This window comes from Arvicanthis niloticus, chromosome 13 (genome assembly GCF_011762505.2).
Source record: "Arvicanthis niloticus isolate mArvNil1 chromosome 13, mArvNil1.pat.X, whole genome shotgun sequence".
Taxonomy (NCBI): Eukaryota; Metazoa; Chordata; class Mammalia; order Rodentia; family Muridae; genus Arvicanthis; species Arvicanthis niloticus.
The window spans coordinates 75196652-75220299 of NC_047670.1; the positions used below are offsets into that span (position 1 = coordinate 75196652).

The 23648-nt window shown below is 44.6% G+C and overlaps 1 protein-coding gene across 6 annotated transcripts in view; it reads left to right on the top strand.

The window, feature by feature from the left end:
• The window catches only part of Scn8a (sodium voltage-gated channel alpha subunit 8), a 168641-nt gene that overhangs the window by 89084 nt on the left and 55909 nt on the right, over nucleotides 1–23648 (top strand). For all 6 annotated transcript variants that reach the window (XM_076912116.1, XM_076912117.1, XM_076912119.1 and 3 more), the window contains 6 exons: nucleotides 1060–1281; nucleotides 2248–2311; nucleotides 3205–3346; nucleotides 4413–4619; nucleotides 6051–6344; nucleotides 14310–14666. In XM_076912116.1, coding sequence (XP_076768231.1) covers nucleotides 1060–1281; nucleotides 2248–2311; nucleotides 3205–3346; nucleotides 4413–4619; nucleotides 6051–6344; nucleotides 14310–14666 — 1286 coding nt within the window. The remainder of the gene's footprint in view (nucleotides 1–1059; nucleotides 1282–2247; nucleotides 2312–3204; nucleotides 3347–4412; nucleotides 4620–6050; nucleotides 6345–14309; nucleotides 14667–23648) is intronic.

The window sequence follows — 23648 nt, forward strand, 5'->3', positions numbered from 1 at the left end:
CTGTGTCCTATGATATCCTGCTGTTGGGAACACTGAGGATTCCCACACACAGACTTTTAACTCAAGCAGCATAGACCTACGACTGTGTTTTATGTGCCGCCCATCACTGACTTCCCCCTATGCAGTATAGAAGTCACCATCTTTGGGTTTAAATTTAAGCTCATTGTCTCATATTTAAACCTCAGATTGGGACTGGCCTGATATACTCCTTCGGAGAGCACGTGCCTGACAGGCACAAAGCTTTGAATCCGATTCCCAGCACCAACCACAAAATAAAATAAAACCTTACGTGAAAATGAGTTGCAAGCATTTTGTTTCTAATCCAGGACACAGGGAAGGTCAGTGTAGCAAGCAGGGAATGCAAACTGTAAAACCTGTATTGATAGCAACCTCTTCAATACAGTGACATCTCCAGAGCTCTTCAGTCTCTTCAGAAGTTCTTGCTTCTTACTGGTTCATGAACTATCCAACGAGTCCCTCTCCAGCTTGCGAGCCTCTTTAATCTCTGATCGTTTTCTGTTTACTCAACAAATATCGTGAGTTAGTTGTTATAGATACGAGTGCAGACAAGCGGGACAAAAAAATAAAAAAATAAAAATAAATAAAAAGAATTGTAGCCGTGACAAATGCTACAGGGGAGATAGAAGGCTCTGCTAAAGTCACAGAGGTGGGAGAGCGGGGAGATCTGGGAGGCAGGGAGGGCTTCCCCAGAAAGGAGGAGAAGGGGAAGGAGGAGTTATGTGGAGAGGGTAAGGGAAAGAATGTAGCCTCTAGGAGGGACCAGCAGATGTGAGGCCCTGGGAGAGCGAAGGGGAAAGGGGCCACGTGCAAGGAGGAGCAGCATTTTAAAATTCTTTTTTAAAGGATGATTGAGTTAGAAACGGATACTTCTGGACAGCAGTAATTCTGCCTACTTGTCACTCTGTGTGTAAAGATACAGTGGCTGTATTTCAAGCGGGGTTCTCTGGGGAGAACAGAGGCTAGGACTAAGAGAGGGAGGCCAGGGAAAGTAGGGAGGACCTTGGGTTGACTCTGCTCCTGGGGGCTCTGTCTCTTCAGGCCTGAAGACAATTGTGGGCGCCCTCATCCAGTCTGTGAAGAAGCTGTCAGACGTGATGATCCTGACGGTGTTCTGCCTGAGTGTTTTCGCCCTGATTGGCCTGCAGCTCTTCATGGGGAACCTTCGAAACAAGTGTGTCGTGTGGCCCATAAACTTCAACGAGAGCTATCTCGAGAATGGCACCAGAGGCTTTGACTGGGAAGAGTATATCAACAATAAAAGTAGGTGTCCCTTCCTCAGCAAGAGGAAAGCTTCACCCAAGGTTCTTCTCAGACCCCACCACAGAGCTACCAAAAGTGCTCTGAGAGAGACACAGCGCAGCCAGATGGAGCCTGGGAAGCCATCCCCTTGTCTCCAAGGCAGAACTGCACAGGAGCCCTCAAGCTTTCTGTTACCATTTTGTATTTTATTTTATTTTATTTTATTTTATTTTATTTTATTTTATTTTATTTCGAGATATACATGAAACCACTAGTCACTCGAGAGAAGTAAAATCAATTAAGTCGCCACAAGGAAGTATTGTAAAAGAAATCTCAGGGACAGCGCCTTCTGATTAAAAGTAGGACATAGTAACTAATGACCAGTGAGGAATTTTGGAACATCTTGATAAAAATATTACAAGGATAAAATGGCAAATCGTGTAAAGGAATGGCGAGCTCAGAAACTTACTTTAGACCAGCATTTTTCAACCTGTGGGTCACAACCCCTTGGGGGTCATGACCCCTTGGAGGTCACATGTCAGGTATCCTGCATGTCAGCTTTTTCTATCGTGATTTACAACAGTAGCAAAATCACAGTTATCAAGTAGGAAAGAAATAATTTTATGGTTGGGGGATCACCACAGCACAGGGTGTTGTATGCATTAGAGGGTCACAGTGTTAGGAAGATTGAGAGCCCCCGCCCAAGACCCTCTGATTTGGCAGCAGAAGCTGGCATGCGGAGCTGAGGTGGGAGAGTCAAGTGTCCGTGGGTGCAGCGTCACCTCAAGGGCTTTAGGGTCGCTCTTAGTTCTAGCCGAGTACAGATCATTAATGGGAGGAATTCTCCTCAGCCTCCTGCTGCTGGGAAAGATTTATCGGAGCTAAAATCAATAGCAGGTTCCGCTGGCACGCCGGGGTGCGTGTAACCGTATTCTCTCATTCACCAGAATCTGCCTATTCATTTCCTGCCTCTTCCCACTTTTCCAGCGAACTTTTACACCGTCCCTGGCATGCTAGAACCCTTGCTCTGCGGAAACAGTTCTGACGCCGGGTAAGTAGCTCGCAGACTCCTGTTGTTCTTAACGTGTCGGTTATCAGCTGGGTCTAAACGGGCAAGGGTCTCCCTTTCTTCATGCTTACATACAGGGCCCTACATGGTCTGACCTATCGGCTGACCCAGATACTCTCTTTTCTTCATATTTGACCCTCCAAAGTTGAGATTTCGCTGGAAAGTGGATATGCCAGCAATCTCAAACTAAAATCACAGATGCAAAAAGATCAGGGATTCTCTGAAGCAGAAATAGCTTACCTGGCTCTCGTCCTACGCTGACACAGTTAATACAAATGGAACAAGGGCTCTGTCTCCGTGAGAGGTTAACTCCAAGGATGGCCCATAGTATACTAGCTCTGACATGGTTTGAGAAGAGATAGAGGCCAAGATTACAGTTCTGTTCCTGCAGCTTCTGCCCAACCCTGTTAGGTCTCCCTCATCCACGACATAGATTTAATAAGCTATGCTCTCTTCCTCACAGGGTTACTGTGAGGGACCTGTTAAGTACTGTACATGAAAGTATTTTATAAACCTAGGTACGGTGCTGGTGTCTCACTATGTTGTTCCCTTAGTATCTGCCGTTTTAATATTATCCTGACAACTAAAAAGCAAGTTAAATTCTGTATTGAAATAGATACTAGTGATTACATTAAAAAGAGACATCACAGAAGTCCGATGCTGAACTTCCTTCCCGTGTCTGTGTGTGTGTGTTTATGTGCACATGTATGCATTTGCATGTGGGTGTGTGTATGCGTGTGCATATACACATGTGGATGTATGCATTTGTGTGTATATTTTGCCAGGAATAGAACCCAGGGCCTTGAAGTTACAAGGTGAGTCCTCTTGCACTGAGCTGTGTTCCGTTCCCAGTGTATCTCCTTTTGCTTCTTCAGGCAATGCCCAGAGGGATACCAGTGCATGAAAGCAGGAAGGAACCCCAACTATGGTTACACCAGCTTTGACACCTTCAGCTGGGCCTTCTTGGCATTATTTCGCCTTATGACCCAGGACTATTGGGAGAACTTATACCAGCTGGTAAGCACTGCCTCTGTTTCTTTAGTGATATAGTCTACATGGGGGTAGAACAAGCTGGGGACTTTTTGTGTGACACAGCCATAGTGAAGACATTAAGTAGGTTCTGGGAACAGCATTTATCGATTCTGCAGGATAGATGAATTCAACCAGCTCTTAGCCCGGTGTCTTGATACTGCTTCTGACCAAGTCTGTTTAGTCATGGTCAACCATGGAAGCTTATACCCTGACCTCCTCAGAGTGTCTGCTTCCTCTCAGGTTGCTCTCTGCACTGACTGCATCTTCTGGACTTCTGGTGTCAGTACATTTGTTTTAAAAAGAGCAAAAACTTGTTTGCACAGGGCACCTTCCTAGGCACTAAAACGATAGGATCTCTCTCCATAGGACCTTGAAGTATGACTTATCAATATTTTTAGAGCTATTCTGCATTTGTTCAAGTATGTGGTACCCAACTGATGATGACTTCATTGTCTTGTAATTCACAAGTCATAATGAGGACATCGGTGCCTCTGACTGCTAACCTTAGAAATCCTGACAGGCCATTGCCTTTTCTCTGTCTGATGATGTTGGTTAGTTAGAGGATAAAAAAATAAATCTCCCCTTGCAAAAAGGAGCCTCTTTAAGAGAAGCTTCTAGTTCCAATCCCAAAGCCAGCCCTTACTGTTGAGCATGACAGACACTCAAGTGCTCTCTGACTAAAAGAATCAAGATGAGCCAGGCCTGTGGTGTATGTTATGATGCTGGCACTCAGGAGACAGGGGCAGGAGAATCACTGGGAGTTTGAAACCAGTTTGATTTACATAGCAAGTTCTATACTAGCCAGGTACATCGTAAGACCTTTTCTAAAACAGACAGAGAGAGATAGAGTATTTTTCCATGAAAGCAAAATCTAGGAGACATTTTTCTCCCACAATGGAAGCAAGAGTTAAGCACTAGGAAGATATCTGACTGCTGGGATATAGGGTGGGTACAAGGTACCATGAGAGGAGGAAGCACTGACCTCCTCAGCAGGCTTCAGTCCCTGCTGAGGAGCCGAGCTCACACTGAGAACTTGGCCTTCATCTTTCAGACTTTACGAGCAGCTGGGAAAACGTACATGATCTTCTTTGTCTTGGTCATCTTCGTGGGTTCCTTCTATTTGGTGAACTTGATCTTGGCTGTGGTGGCCATGGCTTATGAAGAGCAGAACCAGGCAACGCTGGAGGAGGCGGAGCAAAAGGAGGCAGAGTTCAAGGCCATGCTGGAGCAGCTCAAGAAGCAGCAGGAAGAGGCACAGGTGAGTGGGCGGTCCTACGCACCCGGCCTTCTTCCCCTCTTGGAGGCTAAGGCTCCGTGTTGGAGACTGAACACAGAGCTTTCTGCGTCTGAGCACTGGTGATCTTCAGCTGAGCAATAACCCCAACCTACCCACTTTTTGATTAGAGAAACATTGGGATACCCTTGATGGGTTCCCTATGGTCAGAGAATATTATTTCTAATTTAAAACAAAATACAGGGGACTAGGGAGAGAACACAGTCAGTAAAGCACTTGCCACAGAAGCATGAGGACCTAAGTTTATTCCCAGAACCACACAAAAAGCCAGACACGGCAGCTTCCTGAAGTGGTGGAGATGGCTGGGTCCCAGGGGTCCCTGGCCAGCCAGCCTAGCCTACTTAGTAAGTTCCAGGCTAGTGAGAGACCCTGTCTCAAAAAACAAGGTGGGTGGAATCCTGGGTTGACCTCTGGCCTCAACCACACACACTTGTCCGTAAGAGCATACACACATGCACACGCAGGCACACACATATATGCACACACACATATACTCTACACACATACAGATACATATACATATACATAGACAAATACATACACGTGCATACACACATATACTCACACATACACAGATATACACACACATACATACCTATACTCCCACAAGCATATACACAAATACACACACATACATGTGCACACACACATATACTCACACATAGATATACATACATATACTCACACGTACACACACAAATACACAGACATACACACACAGACACATACACACATACTACATGCATACACACACATACACACACACAGACACACACTCACACATACTCAAAACACACACATTAAAAGGTTGCCACAAAAGCCTGGTGACCTGAGTTTGATCCCCTGAATGCAAAAACTGACTTCATAAAAGTTGTCCCTTTGATATCTGTACACACACCACGCACATACATATAACAGTAGAAAGTTTCTAAACACTTAAAATGAAGAGACTGGCAAAAAATAAATTTTGGAAACAATTGTGATCCTATTAGTATTTAACTTACTACTCGTATATATAACTCATGTATGAGTCTTAGGAGAACATACACACACAAAAACACATTGCAATGTTTTTCTGATAATACATAATATAGTTTTTAAGTATTCATTTCCATTGTTGCTCACTAAGAAATCCTTTGGTTTCTTGGTTTGAAGGCAGCAGCCAGGCCCTTATCTGGGATACTCAGAATAAATCCCCAGCATGCTCACCATGAGGTACACTGGTCATTTTGGCCTGAGTACCAGGATGCAAGTTCACAGAAAATGGAAGCAGCCAGTGCTGACCTCAGCCTTCTCCAGCAGAGGGGCTCCCCCGTGTCCCCATCTGTTAGTGGCTGATTGGGTAGCCCCAGATACTGTTTCTGACCATGTCTGTTGCTATGGTCCCTTTCCTAGGCTGCTGCAATGGCCACTTCAGCAGGCACTGTCTCAGAAGATGCCATTGAAGAAGAAGGGGAAGATGGGGTAGGCTCTCCACGGAGCTCATCGGAACTGTCAAAACTCAGTTCCAAGAGCGCGAAGGAGAGGCGGAACCGGCGGAAGAAGAAGAAGCAGAAGGAGCTCTCTGAAGGGGAGGAGAAAGGGGACCCCGAGAAGGTGTTTAAGTCAGAGTCGGAAGATGGCATGAGAAGGAAGGCCTTCCGGCTGCCAGACAACAGAATAGGGAGGAAATTTTCCATCATGAATCAGGTAAAGTCTTTGCATTGTCTTAAATAAACCAAGAGAATCCTGCCTTTTTCAGCCTGCTTGGCCTTGCAGCTCCCAGACTCCTCCCCAGCACCTGTCCCTCCTCCCCCAGTGGAAGCCTCACCATCACCCTGTAATCATCATTCTTTAAGCCTGCCCTTCCTCCTGGTCAGACAGGCCCAGGGCTGTTTACTCTGCTGTTTGGCAGCCTTGCTTCACACTAGTGACTATGTCACACGAGCGAGCTGTAGGTCAACACACCAGAAGGGACTTCTAGTCCTAGTGGCCAAAATGCCCAATAAGAATTGAGTGTGATTGTTGCTAATTGTAGCTGTTGGGCGCCTTCAGGATATTTTATTTGAGCACGTGCGAAAGCTTGCTATGATGGCACCTGCTGATAATCCCAACACTCCAGTGCCTAAGGCAAGAGGATCCCGAGTCCAAAGCCTGCAAAGTAAGACCCTGTGTCAAGAAAACAACACATGCTCCGAGTGGGGATGCGGCGCCTTTAATCCTAGCACGTTGGAGGCAGAGACAGGCCGATCTCTGAATTTGAGGCCTGCCTATTCTACAGAGTGAGTTCCAGATCAGCCAGGGCTACAGAGAGAGACCCTGCCACCAAAGAAAAGAGCACAGGTATGTGCAGAGATAGCTCAGTGATTAGGATCACTGGCTGCTCATGCAGAGAACCCAGGATTAATCCCCAGCTCCCACATGGTGTTAGCCCACAACCTAAGACCAGTTCCAAAGGATCCAGTGCCAGGATCTTCTGCCCTCCAGAGGCACCAGGCATGCATGTAGCACACAGGCAAAACACACACACTTAAAATAATACAATTTCTAAATAAATAAATAAATAAATAAATAATGCAAAGAATGGTCTGGATGAAATCAGCCATCTTATAATGCTTGTAGACAAAAGACAGCAATGCTGGGTTACAGAGCAGCGTGCAACAGGATAGCATTGGCCACAGTCTTGGACAACATGGAAATAGATGCAGTCATTAGCGAGAAAGGACACCTTATCCCTTAGCCCTTGAAACCTTAGTAAAATAGGCAAAGGTGGACAGGAAGATGCCTCCTGACAGCCTTCATTTTTCCATATCATAGGAAATATAAAATCTTGTCAAAGGAAATGAGAACTTGATTTGGGCATTAAAGAAATATTGACAGTTCAGAATAGTTTAATTTAAAAGAACGAGAGAATTTCCCTAATGGGGTTAATTCTGTCCACTAATAAAATCCTGGCTCTTTTTCATTGAGTTTGCAGCGTGTCCTGCACCAGCGTGCATACAATCCATTCTTCAGTCTCAGTCATTGGACCTCATCAGACACCAGGCCCTTAATCCAGAACGAACCACCAGATACTTCACATACATGACCATTGGTTTCTACCATGTGTGGAATTGTCCCATCTGTAAATGTCCACAGCATAGATGATCTTCACACCTGGCTGTGAAGAACTGTCTCCTGGTCCTTCACTCCCAAAGCAGAAATCTGCACTCCACCTCCATCACATTGTATACACCTCCTTTGTTGCTTTTTACTGTGTGTGCCCTCTGTCTATGTGTTTCTTTATGTGCCTTCTATCCATGCATTTATGTTCATATCCTCTCTTCTACTCAAGTCCTAACCTTTCATTCCCATGGCTGTCATTCAGACACCATTAGCCAAATGAACACAGGACTTGTAGAAACCTGACTTCTCTTGCTCTAGGATGCCATCATGGCCTGCAGCCACCCCCGCATCTCCTTTGCACCCCCTTTCTCCTGGTCCTGCTCTCCTCGAGACTGTGTCTGCAGCTTTGCTGTTGCTCCATCCTCATCTTGAGAACATCACCGTGCTCCGTAATGGGAACCGCCCTGCTCCTAGGCCTGGCTATTAGATACTCTTTGATTATCTATAGGCTTTAGCAGAGTCACAGTGATTGTTCCCTTGCTTAGAAAATAAAACTGGGTTCTGAGATGTTCTGCTGTGCATGAAACTTTGCTTCCTCCAATTTCTCCATTTGGAAAAAAATATATAGATTGCTAGCCAGCAGCCATGGCTGACTGAGTGCCAAGGCTGGCTTAGACCTAGGCACCTCACACTAGCGTGTTCTTTGTCCCAGGACAGTCTCGCCATTTCTCTGACTGTATTGTGTTCCCAGCCATCCTTCATGGTTAGGGATTTTCCATTTTCCACAGCACAATTCAGGTATATGTTCATTTCTTCTCCATTCTCTTTGTTGGTTTGCTTGCTTGTTTATTTTTCAAGACAGGGTTTCATTGTGTATCCCTGGCTGTCTTGGAACTCACTCTGTAGACAAGGCTGGCCTTGAACTCACAGAGATCTTCCTGCCTCTGCCTTCCGAGTGCTGGGATTAAAGACGTGCACCACCACACCCGGCTTGTCATCTGACATCTCCCATACCCCTGTTCCCTATTCATTTCTCTCAATTTTCAGGACTCACAACACTTCCATATCTATTATCCTGAAGCTGGTTTTTTTGTTGTTGTTGTTTTGTTTTGTTTTATAAAGTGTATTGTGTTGTTAAAGTTCTCCTCAAATCTCTATGACCTTAGAACATCTTTATATTTTAAAAAATTTTTGAGGGGTCAATGAGAGGACTCAGTAGGTAAAGAATCTTGCTACTAAGCCTGACTGCATGAGTTCAGTTCCTGGAACCAACATGAATGGGACTCCCACAAGTTGCATACATGTGCACAACAGCACACACACACACACACACACACACACACACACACACACATACACACACGTAAATGTAAAAGTGACAGAGTGACAGAGAGCCCCATATAGCCTTTTTCTTTAAAAGTATTTTAGTCTATCTTATTATCAACTACATTTAAGGAAATTTAAACATACATATTTATGTATATATTTTAAACTTCCACGTGCTGATATATTAAACTCCTTTGCTGTCTTGTACCAACAGCTCTTAAAGCATGCATGATGGTAGCATGCATTATTCTTTGTTCCTGGGCTATACAGAGCTTCTAAATGCTGGAAATCTTAAAAACCTTCAAATATAGCAAAGCTGTCAGCCAATAGCTTCTCTCAGATGCTTGTGAGAAAATAAGAATAATTTAAAAGTTATCATCTCAGTATTATCCCCAAACAGTTTTGACCTGGCTGTGAGACAGGGTGGTTAGACCACTAGGAGGCCTCGGGTCACATTTTAAGAATCACTATTGGAAAGAAAACCAAGGGAAAAAGAAATAGACCATTTAAAACCATCTATCTATCTATCTATCTATCTATCTATCTATCTATCTATCTATCTATCTATCATCTATGTATCTATCATCTATCAATTTATCATCTATGTATCTATCAGTCATCTACCTATCATCTATCTATCTATCTATCTATCTATCTATCTATCTATCTATCTATCTACCACATTTCACACAGTGGTCACATGCCTGTGGATGTCTACAGATTTGTGTGTGGAGAACGTAAGGTCAATCCCTTAGGTCTAGAACACCTGAGAGCTGTTTTTCCAAGAGAAAGCTATAGAGGGTGATACTTCTTAAGTAGCTATGATGTGACCACCTGAGAAGGGCCAAAAGCACTCAATTGGTTGACAAGTACAATTTTTAAAATAAGAAGCAAGACCTCCTTATCTCATGAGCCTGATCAGGTCTCGGGAGTGAATAGAGCCATGGCCCTGAGACACAATCGTTATTTTATTAAATAACATTAAAGTTTATCGTCAAGTAAATAGAACGTCTTTCTTTAGGGGTGGTTAACGTACAAGGCAGTGTCAGTGGAACATGATCCAGTCAAGGGAGAACAAGGGCCCATTACACGTGATCATGGCCAGTTTGCAGTATATAGTCAGAGTATAAGCTACTTGAGCTAGTTATATCTACTATATAGAAAACAGCCCAAGAGATATAGAGAGGTAAAATGGTATTAAGCCCTTAAGGGTCTTGTAGATGGTCCAAGGAGATTTAACAACTGTAAAAAAAAGGATGTTTGATGCTGTGCTAGCATGGGGGAAGTTGACAGGAAGAAGCTGAACAATGGGAAGGAAGAGAATTTAGACAATGGGAAAGAAGGAGCGTGGCAGCCATGGAGAAGGAAAGTCCTGTGGCAGGGTGGCTGCCTGGTAGGCATTTGAGTGGCAACAATGAAGTTAACTAAAATGCCCGCCAATCCTGGAAGAGGTCTGACTGCACCTCCTGCTGTACAAATTACTAAGGATGACTGAGAGCTACCAGAGGCGCTCCTGTCTTGCTCTCTCCCTATGTCTTTCTAGTGAGGTCCTCAGATGTTTTGTGCTGCTGAAGTTTATTAAGTTTCTCTTATATCTACCCCCATAGTTGCCTTTGAGTATTCTTTCTATGTGTGATTTAACCAATCCAGAGCTACCACCCCTAGCTACTTCCTTTGTGTGCAAGCTAGTGTTTCCCTTCCCCAAACCACTTCAGGGCTGAGTATCCAACAGTTCAATGCTACCTCTGTAGCTCACATGTACTCCAAATTATTCAAACTCTCCTGTCTTGGGCTGTCTCAGACATGCCTACCCTGCTTTGACTATTCCTTCCTAGAGACATGCCCTTCGTATGGTCCCCGCACATGATGGAGCAGCTGTCCTAGGCAGAGGCACAAACTCCTCTCACTGTGATGCTGCCTCTTCATCCTTTGGTTTGCTGGTAGCTATTGTTGAGATGCGGTTTCAATGCTATGGCCTAGTCTGGTCACAAACTTGTGTGATCCTCCTGCCTCAGTCTCCTGAGTTCTGAGATGATGGCCTACCCAGCTCTTGTTTTTATGTCTTAAGACACCATCTTTCAGACACAGGAGTTTTCACCAAACTGTCTGTGGTGAAGGACTAGTTACTATTTTCTTCAATTGTTCATGAACTGACACAATTGTAAAATGTAACAACAATGAATTTCTAGAAATTCTCATGTTCTTTGGTGTTATAACAGTGTTAATTGCCATAACATTTCCTAGTGTTCCTTCGTCTTACTGTAAGCCAGTAAGCTTTTTGCTAGCTCTGATCTGCAAAGGCTGTACTCATATTGAGTAGAACAAGCTCAGGAATCTAATAGGGCGCCCAAGCGCATATCTAAGACAAGAGATGTAAAGTAAAGAGGCCCCAATCCCCCTTACCAAGGCACAACTTGGAAGAAGGAAATCTAGAGTTGGCCATGTGTGTACCCTCATAATGCTAGCTCTCACAAACAGGAAGTATCACAAACAGGATACATCCACACTCTGGAATCTAACCAGAGTGTCAACCACTCTCACTGCCAGGATGTGTCACAATAGTAATGGAGGCTGCTGGGTCCTCCTTTAACATTTATTGCTGAACAAAGCCTGTGTGGCATACAGCAAGCATTCCACAATGACTACCTTCATGTAGGTGAAAATGACCTATGGTTCATGCCTTTTTCTGCTTTTTTTACTTCTTTGTTTTCTTTTGTGGTACTGGGGGCCAAACTCAGCCCCGTGTGGAACCCCAGGAAGCACTGTCACCAGACTATTCTCCCAGTCCTGATTAGGATTTTCTTGATATATCCCCCAGTGATAAAACTCAGATATGTCTCAGAAGTTTGTGGGGTTTAGAGCCAAGTCAGGGAAAGACCAGACAGCAAGCGGAAGACATAGATGAAGTGCATTGAATTAGAATTCTTCAAAGAGAATATAACCCATCTAGGGACAGAGGCTTTATACCTTACAAAAAGAGAAGGGACCTAGAAACACTTTGAACATAGAACCAGAAATGTAATTCTGGACAAAGTCAAGGACAAAATAGCCCTCTAGGGTTATCATCAAAAGCATATTTCAGTTTTCCTTTAAAATTTACATATGTATGCTATATTGATACAGTAGTCATTTTAGCAGAAAAGTAGGCCTAAACTCTGAGGCAAAAACTCCTGCACAGCTTTGAATTGTAAAAGTTCCTCAAAGACTAGTGCCTTCCTCTTACAGAGGTTAGCTCACACTGGGCTTTGTTTCCCTTGCAGTACCTGAAGACTTAGGAACCAGATCCCCTAACCTTTGACCAACTAGAGCTGTGGTTGAGATCAAGCCCTGGGGCCCAAAGCTCCCCTGCAGTACACTCCCCCCTCCCCCCATCCCAAGTCATCTTGTGTGGCTTCATGCCTTAAGGATGTCAGATGAAAGGACAATTGAAAGCACTGGTGCCTACAAAGTTTTCTTTAAAACAGGAACCTTAACTGCACTAACAACACTTTCCTCATATGCGTCTATTAAGAGAAAAATAGTTATAATCAAATATTCTGGAATGTTGTAAATTCAGGACTGGGATTATTATGAGTGGCACACATATATTAAAAATAAAAGACAAGGTCATACTTTTTCAAGTGAAAACCAATTCCTTTGATATAGAAAACTACCTTTGTGGAATAGATCATGTTTCAGACGCCCTTAAACTAATGACACTAACTCTGTAGTCTTAAGACTCTGATACAATGTATTTAAAGCAGGTACTGTGAGACTGATACAATGTATTTAAAGCAGGTACTGTGAGACTCTGATACAATGCATTTAGAGCAGGTTCTGTGAGACTGATACAATGTGTTTAAAGCAAGTACTATGATAAAAATCCTTTTGCTATAAAATACCCACACTGGTGATAATGCAACATGGTTTAGTTTGTTCCCTTTTCTGTTGTGTTAGCCAGAGCTGCCTTAGAGTAAGAGTAGCAGTGCCCTGAGGATCATTAATATCCTCCTTTCCAAGACCCTCAGCAGTCAGGAAAGGGGCTGCTTCTGGCCAAGACACACATCTGCTAGCCAGTTCACCACACTCCATGCTCAATGAAATGAAAAGGAGTGAGTTCCTCATCTGGCAGATCCTTAAACTACATCTGGCTGCTAGTCTGTCATGTAGTTTTTGGCATATAACTTGGAAGGAGTTCAAAGAATTGAATGACATAACGCACTTCTTTCCAAGATAATATTTACATGAATAATGCACCCCAACACTTAAAATCGATTATTAGGAATGGGTGTGGGTGAGCCATGTTTTCCTCCCCTCATAAGTAACCCTGTCAACAAACAGGGAAGTACAAATTAAAAACCAACCATTGCATTAAAGATGTGCTTCAATAGCTGCTTTTAAGTTAATTGCTTGTCAAATATACACTATATATATATATATATATATATATATATATATATATATATGAAGTGTGATCAATTACATTCATAAAAAGTATACTCTGAGAGGAATTGAAAAATATCTCAGGGATTCATGGTCACAGAAGGAAGTTTTAAATTTTAGAGCTACTTCTTTCTTTTGTTCAGAGGAGTATTCAGTGCTGATCAATTAAATACATTTAAATATAAAAATGCACTTTCATAAAATTTTGGAGGGAATGTGAAAAGGAAATGTGCTAAAAGATAAAAATAAATGAAAAATTCGGTAAAGAGTCTTGAAAATGTCAGTGCTGGGAATTATGTAATTTACAACTAACTAAATTGGGAAATAAATTATTTACAACTACTTAAATTCCGATTTTAAAAGATATTGGCTTGAAAGTGGAGGATGGAGATATATATATTCAGCTGACTAAACAGTGGCGTTTTCTAGTTCTATCAGAACTCCAGACAGGTTTCCACAGAGAGAGGGCAAGTTCTGATTTTGCTAGGTGGGCTGTGGAGTCCAAGTTGGGCAGCGCTAAACGCACACTCGGTGGGGGCTGGTAGTAAGCACAAGCATCAGAGAGTGATGTGCTGCGGGCAGGGTCCATTGGAGATCCTGGATATTTTTGGCAGCCAGGTGTGATTAAGAGTAAGATGTTTGGTAACAGACCAAGCTCCCGCAGGACTTTCTGGCGTCGCTGGTGTGGCCAGAGGACAGCCGGGGAAGCATTGGACAGGGGTGCATTGGGCACGGGAGGCCACGTCGCTGGGCTGTGGGGTGCTGCTTGGTCTCACTCCTCTTTTTCTCTTTCTCTCTCCTCTCTCGCCCTCCTTCCCTCAGTCGCTGCTCAGCATCCCAGGCTCACCCTTCCTCTCCCGACACAACAGCAAAAGCAGCATCTTCAGCTTCCGGGGCCCCGGGCGGTTCCGGGACCCGGGCTCGGAAAACGAGTTCGCAGACGACGAGCACAGCACGGTGGAGGAGAGCGAGGGCCGGCGAGACTCGCTCTTCATCCCGATCCGCGCCCGCGAGCGCCGCAGCAGCTACAGCGGCTACAGCGGCTACAGCCAGTGCAGCCGCTCCTCGCGCATCTTCCCCAGCCTGCGGCGCAGCGTGAAGCGCAACAGCACCGTGGACTGCAACGGCGTGGTGTCGCTCATCGGGCCAGGCTCACACATCGGGCGGCTCCTGCCTGAGGTGAAAATAGATAAGGCAGCTACGGACAGTGTAAGGAAGGACACGGTGGGCCGGGCTAGGCATGGCAGCCTCCCCTCCTGCAGCCTCTTGCCCGCCTTCCTGGCCTCGTGGGCTGCCTTCCCTTCTCTCCACCGTCCCTCCTTTGTTTCTCCTTACTCGCCCTCAGTCTTCCCTCACTCTTTTCCGTAGTCTCTGCTTCATTTCATTCTGCCTTTCCGGGCTCCTTGTATTTTACCTCTTTCCCTTTCCCTCCATCCGAGTAAATCCGGCCGCCCTCTTCCCCTCCCCATACACGCACGCTTTGATTGACTGCAGGACGGAATGAAATATGACCATTTGCTACTACCAGTGAGTGACCTAGTCTGAGCCAGTTTGAAACTACTGCTTCTCTTCTGTCCTCTTTCCCGACTAGGAAAACAGCTTGGAATTTAAAGACTTTGCTGTTTCTATTTAAATATATATTATTTTTGATAATAATTTTTCTGCCCCTCTACAAGAATGGGACGTGATTTTTTTTTTCCAAAGAGGAATGCTCATACATGATGCTGGGGTGGAAGTTGTACCAGGCAGGCAAACCTGGAGTGGGTAGAGAGAACTGGACCCAGAGTCTCTGAGTGGATTGGAATGGAAAGAACGGAGGAGACCAGGAAAGTGGGAGGTTAGGGCAGGAACACAGGGTGTATGGGGGAGGAAGGGAAGGGAAGAAAGGCAGAAGAGAAATGTGAGTGGAGTCTGTTGTCAGGCTCTGGAGGGGTAGCACGGAACAGCTGCAGAGAATCAATTGTCTAAGGGCTCAATAACGGTTCCCTCTTTGAAAAAAGCTATCTCCACATTTCTTTAAATTCTAAGCTCTTTGTAAAAGTTTTAAATTCCTATACCTCAGTAGTCCTCATCCTGCCTACCTCCAACGTTTTAATGGCTGTGACTGGTGTGGGCGGCATGTCCCTCTAACATCACCCCCACGCCTCTAACACAGCATGAAGACCACCAACCCCTTAATTAGCATGGTGCATGTGTGAAAGGGATCCGATATTCGTGGGTGAAATATCTCTGAGTGATCTGTGTTAGGACTTTAGATTGACTATACAGATAAAAATCCAAAAGGCAGTGCTGGTTTGTGTAGCTTAATGGAAGAGAGGGCGCCTGGCACGCCATGGCCCTCCGTTCCCGCTCCAGCACATGCTGGGTAGAAGGAAATAGAAAAAAAAAAAAATTCAAAAATCAGTTTGAGTTGCCTCATCTCTCTCTGCCCTTTTATTTAAAAGGAAAATGCTTTGTCTCTAAGATACTTGGTGACTTACAAGCTACAAATCTCCCCCTCCTCTTCCTGTTGGTGGCAAAGCAGCTGCATTTGGTTCTGGGATCCAATCAGGACCATCTACACAGTAGACCAAAGTGTTTCCACTGGGTTACACCTCTAGACCAGCCTATAAGTTATTTTTAGAACTGTTACCGTCTGAAAACCCAGTCCTTTCCTTCCAGTTGGTTTTAATGTCATCTCTGTCTACTCCCTTAGCCATTGCCCTTCTGGAGACCCAATTGTCTAAAATTACAATGAAGACTAATGACAAACAGTGACTCGGGTCCTGCAACGAAAGCACTGGTGAAAAAAAAAAAGATATCAGCACCATATTACATTTTTATTTGATTTTCACTGATTCCGTATCTAGGGTAAACTTTGGGCTTGACACCCAGATAGTTATATTCTCTGGGAAAACCAACAAGAGTGGACATCAGTGGAAAGTAAGGATTGGGTCACGTGGTGGCGCAGTTGAAGCAGCTCAAAAATTCAAATATTTGAAGGCAAATTGAATTGTGATATATTGCAAGTTTACAGTTTATAGACTAAATCATAAAGCTGCCTCCCTTCCCCCCCCAACCCAAAGCAAAGGTATGAGAGTTATCCTGGAGGTATCTTAATGTTAGCTTAGGCATGATCAAGCTTGAGGACTGGGCTGGGTTGGAGTTGGATTGGGTTGGGTTGAATGGTTTCTGCTCTCCTGCATGGGAGAAACGTTATTTAGGTTCAGTTGAGCAGACGGCTGTGCAGTAAGGTTTCTGTCCCTCCCCGCACTGTGGCCTACGGAGTTAGTTCATCTTGGGAGCTTGAAGGAGTCTAGTGTCCAGTGCCATGTAGGCACTTAGGTGACTCTTTAAAGTGGCCCTAAGTGATGTTGGTGACAGGAATGAAGAGTCCCAAGGCCAGGAGGTCAGAACTCCAGCATGGCAGGAAGAGGCAGCAGGCAAGAGTGTTAGTGTTACCAGACAGACCAAGTAGGATGCATCTATGTGGTGTGAGATCAAATCCACATAAAGACAGATGTGGAGAGAGAAAGACAACTAATTGAAGGTTAGAGGCGTTGCCTTAGAGATGAGAAGTTATTAGTTATTTTTCCATACCCTGTGATTTTCTTATTTATGTATCAATCAACTATGTTCATATTCTTGAGCGGGGGGGTGGGGGGGGGAGTGTTCTAACCCAAAGCTGAGCAAGCCTAAGGTTGGGCAAGCACTCTATGACTGAGCTTCATTTCTTTCTACCCCTTGGGGTTTGGTTGTTTGTTTGCTTGCTTGTTTTGAGACAAAGTTTCGTTGTGTACTTCAGATTGCCCTTAACAACCTCGGTGTGTAACCCAGTTTAGCGTTGAACTCCAGACCCTCTAGCCTCATCCTCCTGAGCACCGGGCTTATAGACCTGGGCTACCACAGCTTGTCATTTCTTAATTTTTGTGACCCCACTATAAAGTAAGTGACTTTTGTCCTCGGAGAGAGATTTAGTAACTTGTATAAGTAAAACTTAAACTGAGGTCTCCTGAGACCCAAGAGATCTGACAGTTAAATATTAGCTTCTTTGTAAAGTTGGAGAGATAGTCATTCTTCCTAAAAGGGCATAACATAGTAAGTCCTTTATTTTAAACATTATCATTTTAATTATGAAATTTAAAGTATTAGTTACTCATCTGGAAGCCTAGGCCCAATAGATAGTCACTGTCTCTTTAGGCTGAGGTACAGTGGTCCTTACTGTCAGATGTGTTAGGAACTCACCTGTCTTCACACATACCCGTGCTTGTGGGCTGGTATAGAAGCCACTGATGCTGTATCCAGTATTTATGCCTAGGCTTGAGGCAAGAAATACAATGCACTGTTAAAGAGAGAGAGAGAGAGAGAGAGAGAGAGAGAGAGAGAGAGAGAGAGGGAGAGAGAGAGAGAGAGAGCTAGAAAGACTTCCGAGCATTATATCATCAGCATCTCATAAAAAATCATTCACACCCTCATTGATTATGTGGTTGTGATTGACAGATGGGTTTTTTTTTTTCATAGTTCAGAAATTTTTACTCTTCTTTTTTGCTGATGCACAGAAGGAGACTCTTCCATGTCTTTCTTTCTGAACTGAGAAAGTGAGAATCATTGGTCTTTGTTAATAAAGAAAGCAGATGCCACCAACAGTCTAGATCCAACTTAACTGAGAAATCTCTTGAGGCAGATTGCAAATGTCCGAGCTCTATCTCCTGTAGTGCCCGCAGCCCCCCTTCCTGACAGGGAGGTGTTGCCTTCATTGCTGAAGAGGAGATAGGCTTAGGAAATTAAGCAGCCCCTCCCCTCTCCCAGGTCACACAGGAAGTAGAGTCAGGTGTGAGTGTAAAGCTTGCTCTACCTTGAGACTGACTCCAGAGAACAAACTCTCCTGTCTGCTCATGGGACTCTGGGAAGATGTATTGCTTGGCCCCAAAACCAAAAGCGAGAAAGCAAAGCGGAAGGCCTTTGCCACGGGGCTGCTGTGAAGGCTGGCTGTGGTGGCTGTGGTGTGAGTGTGCTCATAGCCTGACTTTGCCATGCTCTGTCTCATCTCTCTTAGCCCAAAGAAAGATGAAAGAATTGTTTGCCTGACTTAGAAAGGGTGGGGGCCCCTACTAAGACCATATAGATCCTTTGAGAAAAGGAAATTATTGTGGGCTTATTTCAAAGCAGCAGCTCACAGACATTGTAGAAATACTTGACTAGATGACGAGTTAATGGCTGTAATGATTCTAAGGATGCTTTTAAAATACTATAAATTTCAGTCCTAAGAAAATGCCTGATGGCAGATAAAGGTCAATTGTGTATTCCTCGTGAAAGTAATTTCGTATCGGTAATGAAGTTGGAGCTTCCCTGGGCCGATCTGGAGAAATGTGGGCAGGACTGGTCACCTGCAGATGTGGTAGCATCTTTATGTGAATGACTCTAGTTTAAAAACCTGGGCATCAGTAGCTGAGTACCCTGATAGACTTCAGGTTTGGGCTAGGAAAGATGGCGATGGAACTAATGGAACCAGCTTGTACTAAGTTTAGGGTTTGGGGTGTGTGTATGTGTGTGTTTCCTGGGATTCCAGGGTGTGTGTGTGTGTGTGTGTGTTTCCTGAGATTCCAGGGTGTGTGTATGTGTGTATGTTTCCTGGGATTCCAGGGTGTGTGTGTGTGTGTTTCCTGAGATTCCAGGGTGTGTGTGTGTGTGTGTGTTTCCTGAGATTCCAGGGTGTGTGTGTGTGTGTGTGTGTGTATGTGTGTGTTTCCTGGGATTCCAGGGGGTGTGTGTGTGTGTTTCCTGAGATTCCAGGGTGTGTGTGTGTGTTTCCTGAGATTCCAGGGTGTGTGTATGTGTGTGTTTCCTGGGATTCCAGGGTGTGTATGTGTGTGTGTTTCCTGGGATTCCAGGGTGTGTGTGTGTGTGTGTGTGTGTGTGTGTGTGTGCTTCCTGAGATTCCAGGGTGTGTGTATGTGTGTATGTTTCCTGGGATTCCAGGGTGTGTGTGTGTGTATGTGTATGTGTGTGTATGTATGTGTGTTGTGTGTGTTTCTTGGAATTCCAGGGTGTATATATGTGTGTGTGTGGATGTGTGTGTTTCCTGGGATCCCAGGGTCTCATGCATGCTAGGCAAGCACTAAGTTCACCTCCCTGAGCTCTGCAGTTTACAGCCGTAGCCTCCTTCCTTTCTTTTAGATACAGTCTCACTGCTTAGCTCAGGCCCTGAACTTGTGATCATCCTGACTCGGCCTCCAAGTGTCGGACTGCATATGTGTGCCACAGTGTCTGACCAACCAGGCCATAGGTAAATAGTCCACCCACTCCACCTCAGTGACCCTCAGCTCCCCTCCCATGTGGTAAAAGTTGGCAGCAGCTTCTAGCAGAGGCCACTTCCCAGAATCCCCCACAGAATTATAGATGAGAACGTCAGTATAAAGCTGCTTTATCTGTGGGAGTCTAACTTTGGTGGCTATGGTCTGACTGAAGAAACAACATCCAGCATTGCTCATGGAAGCGTAAAGTGTGACAGCCGCTTTGGCCAGTGGTTCTTGCTGTTCCTCAGAGAGCAGCATAGCATTGTCTTATGTCTCAGCAAAGCTGCCCCGCCGTACACACCCAAGAAAGCTGAAGCATGTTACCACATAATAGATATGTGAATACTCAGTCATTATCCATAGTGATCAGAAAGTGGGGCGACCCAAGTTCATCATGTGATGAACAAATGTGTCCCAGCTCCACAAAGGGGCATTCCTTATTCATCTGTGAAGTGGAACAAGGTTCTACATACCCTGGATGAAGCTTCAAACAAGATAAGTGAAGCTGCCGCATTGCAAAGGCCATGTATCACATGATTCTGTTTAATGAAAAGTGGCAAATCTTTTGAGACAGAAATCAGATTGTTGATTGGCAGAGTCTGGCAGAGAACATAGTGAGGGGCGACTCCTGACGGGTACCGCCATTAGAGAGCGGTGATAAATAGGGCTGTGCAGAACTATCAATATTCTAGAACTATCAATATTCTAGAGGCCTGAAGGAAATTGTTCATTTTAAAACCGGTTGAAATGATAACTCGTTATGTGTATTTTTTTTTTTTATTGGAAAAGAAGAAGCAAGAACTAAGGATCTGGCCTTTCAACTGCAGCTTTCTGGACCTCAGCAAGAGACAGTGTGTTGGGCCTGGGTGCCCAACTTGGTGTTCTGTGCACTTTGAATCTAGCAGGTTAGATTTCCTAGTGACACACATGTTTTTTTCTCAGTACAACACCTGGTCTTATCTGTGCTGGGTGACGCTTAGTGACATCATCAGGCAGCTTCAGCTGTAGTTTATGTCATCGTAGGAGCTTAGTGACATCATCAGGCAGCTTCAGCTGTAGTTTATGTCATCGTAGGAGCTTCCCATCCTTCTGTTGGTCAGTCTGAGCTGATTAATATCTGCAGGTAGGCAGTGACCAGGTTACACCTGAAAACCTAGAGCCATGATTTGCCAAAGGACCCAAGCCCCTGCATTATGCCAAAACAGCCCAGGGAGCCAACCCAATTGGCCACTCCCTTAATTCTTGCTTTCATTTGCAACTAAGGTCCAAGTTTACCAGAGCAAATGGATCATGCACCTCAGTCAGTCACGCAGGATATTCACCTCTATCAACCAGTGGCTTGCTTCCTCATGCCCATGGCTCTGGCCTGGAATCAGGCCATGCCCAGTGCCTGCTCTTTTACCCACAAAGCCTCCTGCTTCTTGGCATGCCTGGTGTGATAGTTTGTATATTCTTGAACCAGAGAGTGGCAGTATTAGGAGGCGTGGCCTTGTTGGAGTAGGTGGTGTGGCACTGTGGGTGTGGGCTTTAATACCTTAGTCCTAGCTGCCTGGAGGCCAGTCTTCTCTTAGAGGCTTTCAGATAAAGATATAGACCTCTCAGCTCCTTCAGCGTTATGCCTGCCTGGATGCTGCCATGCTCCCACCTTGATGATACTGGACTGAACCTCTGAACCTGTAAGCTAGCCCCAATTATATATTATCCTTACAAGAGTTGCCCTGGTCTGGTGTCTGTTCACAGCAGTAAAACACTAAGACACCTGGAGTTGCAGACAAAACACAAATGACAGCAAGTGGCTGCAGCACAGTCTGAGTCTGTAGCATGCGTTCTGACTGTTTCCATAACAGAGATAAGAGAGGATACTTAGTCACGTCCTCTGTGACCCAGATTTCTTGTCAGACCATCCACTGCTAAGTCGTTTGGCCTTGTGTAACTCTCACTCAAGAGTCACCAGAATTGCTGGTACCAGGATATAGAGAAGGGACTCTCTGGCAGTTACAGATTGCTCCTCTAACACCTTATGGCATCAGGACTCTGCCCTGCTCTGATGTGCCGCCCCTCATCCGAGTTTGGTTCCACTACACTGGGCAGCATTTCTAATTTGTCTACCTTAGCTCAGTTCTCTTCCATATGTGTCAACTTGTAAAGTATATGGTTTTCACTTTCCTTCATTAAACAAAGGGTTTTTGTCTTTGAGATACACCCAGGTATGTAGTTTACTCCTTTTTACTGCCAGATGGATTTTATTGCATGAATATACCACATCATTTGGCTTGTTCCAGTTTGCAGCTAATATGAATTAGCTTGCTATGAGTATCTTCTTATTGAAAATAGATTTTTTAATATAATGCATTCTGATTATGGTTCCCCTCCCCCAACTCCTCCCAGATGCTGCCCACCTCCTCATTCACCCAAATCTACACCCTTTCTTTCTCTATTAGGAGACAAGCATCTTTAAAAAAAGCTACTAGTAATAATACTACACACACATACACACACTACACACACATATATACCACACACACACTACACACACACATACACACTACACATACACATCACACACACTACACACACACACCACACACACACTACACACACACCACACACACACTATACACACATACACACTATACACACACACATTATACACACGTACACACAGATTCCATAAAAACACAAAACTGGAAACTATAATATAAATGCAAAGGACCTGTAAGGTCAAAACAGAATAAAAAATATATATATATATAGAAAAGCCCTCCAAAGATGCTGTTAAATTCGTGTTGTGCTGGCCATCTATTGTTGGGCATGGGTCTGCCTTTAGCAGTGGTTTGTATATTCAATGAGACTCTGTTGATGAAGACCAGTTTTTCACTTGCAGTTATAATGGGAGATAGCTTTGGGGTTAGGTTCATGCCCACTTCCTCTCTCAGCACTATGACCCCATCAGGCCCAGATCTGCACAAGCCCTGTGCATCCTCCCACATCTGTGTGAGCTCATGTGTGCATGAGCTGCCTGGTCCGCTTGCTGTTCCTCCATCTCCACTGGCTCTTACAATCTTCCCAGTTTCAGTTCCACAGGGTTTCCAGAGCCAGAGGGCAGGGATTTGATGGAAACATCCCATTTAGGCCTTAGTGTTCCAAGGTGTACTCTCTGCACCTGGCCCAGCTGTGGGCTCTGTATCCCGTCTACTGCAGGGGGAAGCTTCTCTGAGGACGGCTGAGCAAGACTTTCATCTATGAGTAAGGCAGATGCTGTTAGGATTCATTTTGTTGCTGCATTCCTTTAGAAGAGCAGTAGAATTTGGTTTTTCCCCTAGGTCCCTGGCCTATGTAGTCTCAGGTTCTTAGCTACCCAAGCAATGTCAGGGATGGGTTCCATCTCATGAAGTGAGTCTAAAATCCAGTCAGATATCCGTTGGTCTGCAACAGTGGGTCTTGCAGGTGGGTCACCGTTGTAGATTGAAGAATTTGTAGCTGGGTTGGTATTCACCTTTCTCCAGTAAGAGCTGACAGAGCACCTTCCAGTGCCATGAATAGCCTCCATAGGGCTAAAAACTCTAGGTAGACACCGGCTTCCCACCTCCATGTTCAGTGAGTTATGTAGGTGTTGTCTTCAACAATGGAGCCTTGCTGTCAGTTGATAGAGAGCAACTAATACCTTTGGAAATAGCCTGGGTTGTCCCATAGAGCCTTCCTTGGCTAACAGTTATATTAGATGTAACCAAGTTTTAATACTGGAAGCTTCATTTGGTAACAGGAGATGTCCAGTTGGGTCTCCATCTCCCCTGTTATTTGACAGTTCCATTTAAATCATATTTTAGGGTGCTTTTACTGTATTGGGTTTCCACAGGAGCCCTTGAATGGCCTGAGTCCCTCCCTC